Raw genomic sequence first — 2,392 nt, 5'->3', positions numbered from 1 at the left:
TTTTTTTTTGAGATGAAGTCTTGCTCTCTTGCCCAGGCTGGAGTGCAATGGCTTGATTTCAGCTTAATGCAACCACTGCCTCCTGGGTTCAAGTGATTATTCTGCCTCAGCCTCCTGAGTAGCTGAGACTACACACGTGTGCTACCACACCCAGGTAACTTTTGTATTTTTAGTACAGACGGGGTTTTAACATATTGGCCAGGCTGGTCTCTAAGTCCTGGCCTCAAGTGATCCACCTGCCTTGACCTCCCAAAGTGCTGGGATTATAGGTGTGAGGCATCGCACCTGGCTTCCCCTCACTATTTCTTAATTCAGTTCTCTTAGTTCAAGGCCATACATAGCACACATGTAGCAATATGAAGCACAAGAGACTGGATACTAAGGTATCCCCATCTCAGCTCTTGTCACTTGCTCCTTATAGCCCTACTGGAAACTTAACATTTCTATACCAAAGTGCATAAAATGTTTTGGGAGACACCTGCATCTAAAACTTGAGAGCTTATTCACTACCACATGATGTTAAATGCATATGATTTTTTGTTTCTTCTTGAGACAGAATCTTGCTGTCACCCAGGCTGGAGTGCAATGGTGCGATCTTGGCTCACTGCAGCCTCTGTCTCCTGGGTTCAAGTGATTCTCCTGCCTCAGGCTCCTCAGTAGTTGGGGTTATCCGGCATTATGTCTGACTAATTTTTGTATTTTTGTAGACACAGGGTTTCACCATGTTGACAGGCTTGTCACGAACTCCTGACCTCAGGTGATCTGCCCACCTCAGCCTTCCCAAGTGCTGGGATTAAAGGCATGAGCCAACGCACCCAGCCAAATGCATATGATTTTAAAACTTCACTATAAGAAGATGTGCTTTAAATTTTATAATAATATGGGACAATACTGTGGATTTATGGCATTTGAAAGGAAAAACTATACCATTATTTTTTCTTGCTCTTCCCTTGTACTCTTCCCACTGAGGATTAGTTCAACAGTTACAATACCTGGCCAACTTATCCAAAATTTCATTCCTCATGTAGTTGTTACAGCAAGTATTCTGGTTAATAACATCAACAGTCAGAAGGGGCCATTTGCTCTGTGGAAGTGAAGCATAACTATGCTGGGTTTGAAATTCTCCAATCCACAGGATAATGTTTAACCAATCATGGCGAGCTGTGAGGTATCTCCACAGGGCTTCAGGGGAATATGATTTGTATTCTACATGAAGAACAAAACACATTTTTAAATATAATTATGTTTACTGATACATAACACTAAATTACGAGTAAATATAACAATCTGGAGACATATTTATACAATATATTAATTATTCAGGTCCTCTGCTTCTTTTACTATTTTCCTTTTCTTGAGACAGGGTCTCGCTCTGTTGCCCAGGCTGGAGTACAGTGGTGCACTCATGATGCCCTCGACCTCCTGGGCTCAAGTGATCTTCCTACTTCAAATGCCCAAGTAAAATGTTGGGCATGTGCAGGCATGTGCCACCATGCCCAGGTAAAAATTTTTTTTTTTTTATATGGAGTCTTGCTCTGTCACCCAGGTTGGAGTGCAGTGGTATAATCTTGGCTCACTGCAAGCTCTGCCTCCCAGGTTCAAGCAATTATCCTGCTTCAACCTCCCAAGTAGCTGGGATTACAGGCATGCACCACCATACCCTGGCTAATTACTTCAGTAGAGATGGGGTTTCACAATGTTGGCTAGGTTGGTCTTGAACTCCTGACCTCTGGTGATCCACCTGACTCAGTCTCCCAAAGTGCTGGGATTATAGGCATGAGCCACCATGCCTGGCCCCCAGGTAATTAAAAAAAAAAAAATTCTGTAGAGACAGGGGTCTCACTATGTTGCCAGGCTGGTCTTGAAATCCTGGTCTCAAGCAATCCTCTCATCTCGGCTTCCCAAAGTGCTGGGATTACAGGTGTGAGCCACCAAGCCTGGTCGCATTGTTCATTTTATAATCAATACTCTAGCCAAAGAGGTAGATATTGCTTCAATTACTATGGCCATTAAAATTAAACTTGGGTATTAGTTGTACATTTTATTTACCTGTTCAACCCTTTTCTTCCCTTATCTTTCCCTTAATAAAAACTTTGTTTCAAAAGGGTAAGGATGAGGCTGGGCACAGTGGCTTATGCCTGTAATTCCAGGACTTTGGGAGGCTGAGGCAGGTGGATCACCTGAGATTGGGAGTTCAAGACCAGCCTGAGCAACATGGAGAAACCCGTCTCTACTAAAAAATACGTAAGTTAGCCGGGCATGGTGGCGCATGCCTATAGTCCCAGCTACTTGGGAAGCTGAGGTAGGAGAAACTCGAACCTGGAAGGCAGAGGTTGTGGTGAACCAAGATTGCGCCATTGCACTCCAGCCTGGGCAACAAGAGCCAGACTGT

The 2,392-nt window shown here is 43.9% G+C and overlaps 1 protein-coding gene across 1 annotated transcript in view; it reads right to left on the bottom strand.

Annotated features, from left to right (window-relative positions):
- Positions 1-2,392, bottom strand: part of SPG11 (SPG11 vesicle trafficking associated, spatacsin) — a 100,396-nt gene that overhangs the window by 57,052 nt on the left and 40,952 nt on the right. Inside the window, exon 15 of the mRNA XM_037744117.1 lies at positions 993-1,206. Within this exon, the coding sequence (XP_037600045.1) occupies positions 993-1,206 (214 nt within the window). The remainder of the gene's footprint in view (positions 1-992; positions 1,207-2,392) is intronic.

This window comes from Cebus imitator, unplaced genomic scaffold, assembly GCF_001604975.1.
Source record: "Cebus imitator isolate Cc_AM_T3 unplaced genomic scaffold, Cebus_imitator-1.0 Scaffold9, whole genome shotgun sequence".
Lineage (NCBI taxonomy): Eukaryota > Metazoa > Chordata > Mammalia > Primates > Cebidae > Cebus > Cebus imitator.
The sequence above is the reverse complement of the archived record's forward strand: the minus strand, read 5'-3'. Positions and strand labels throughout refer to the sequence as shown.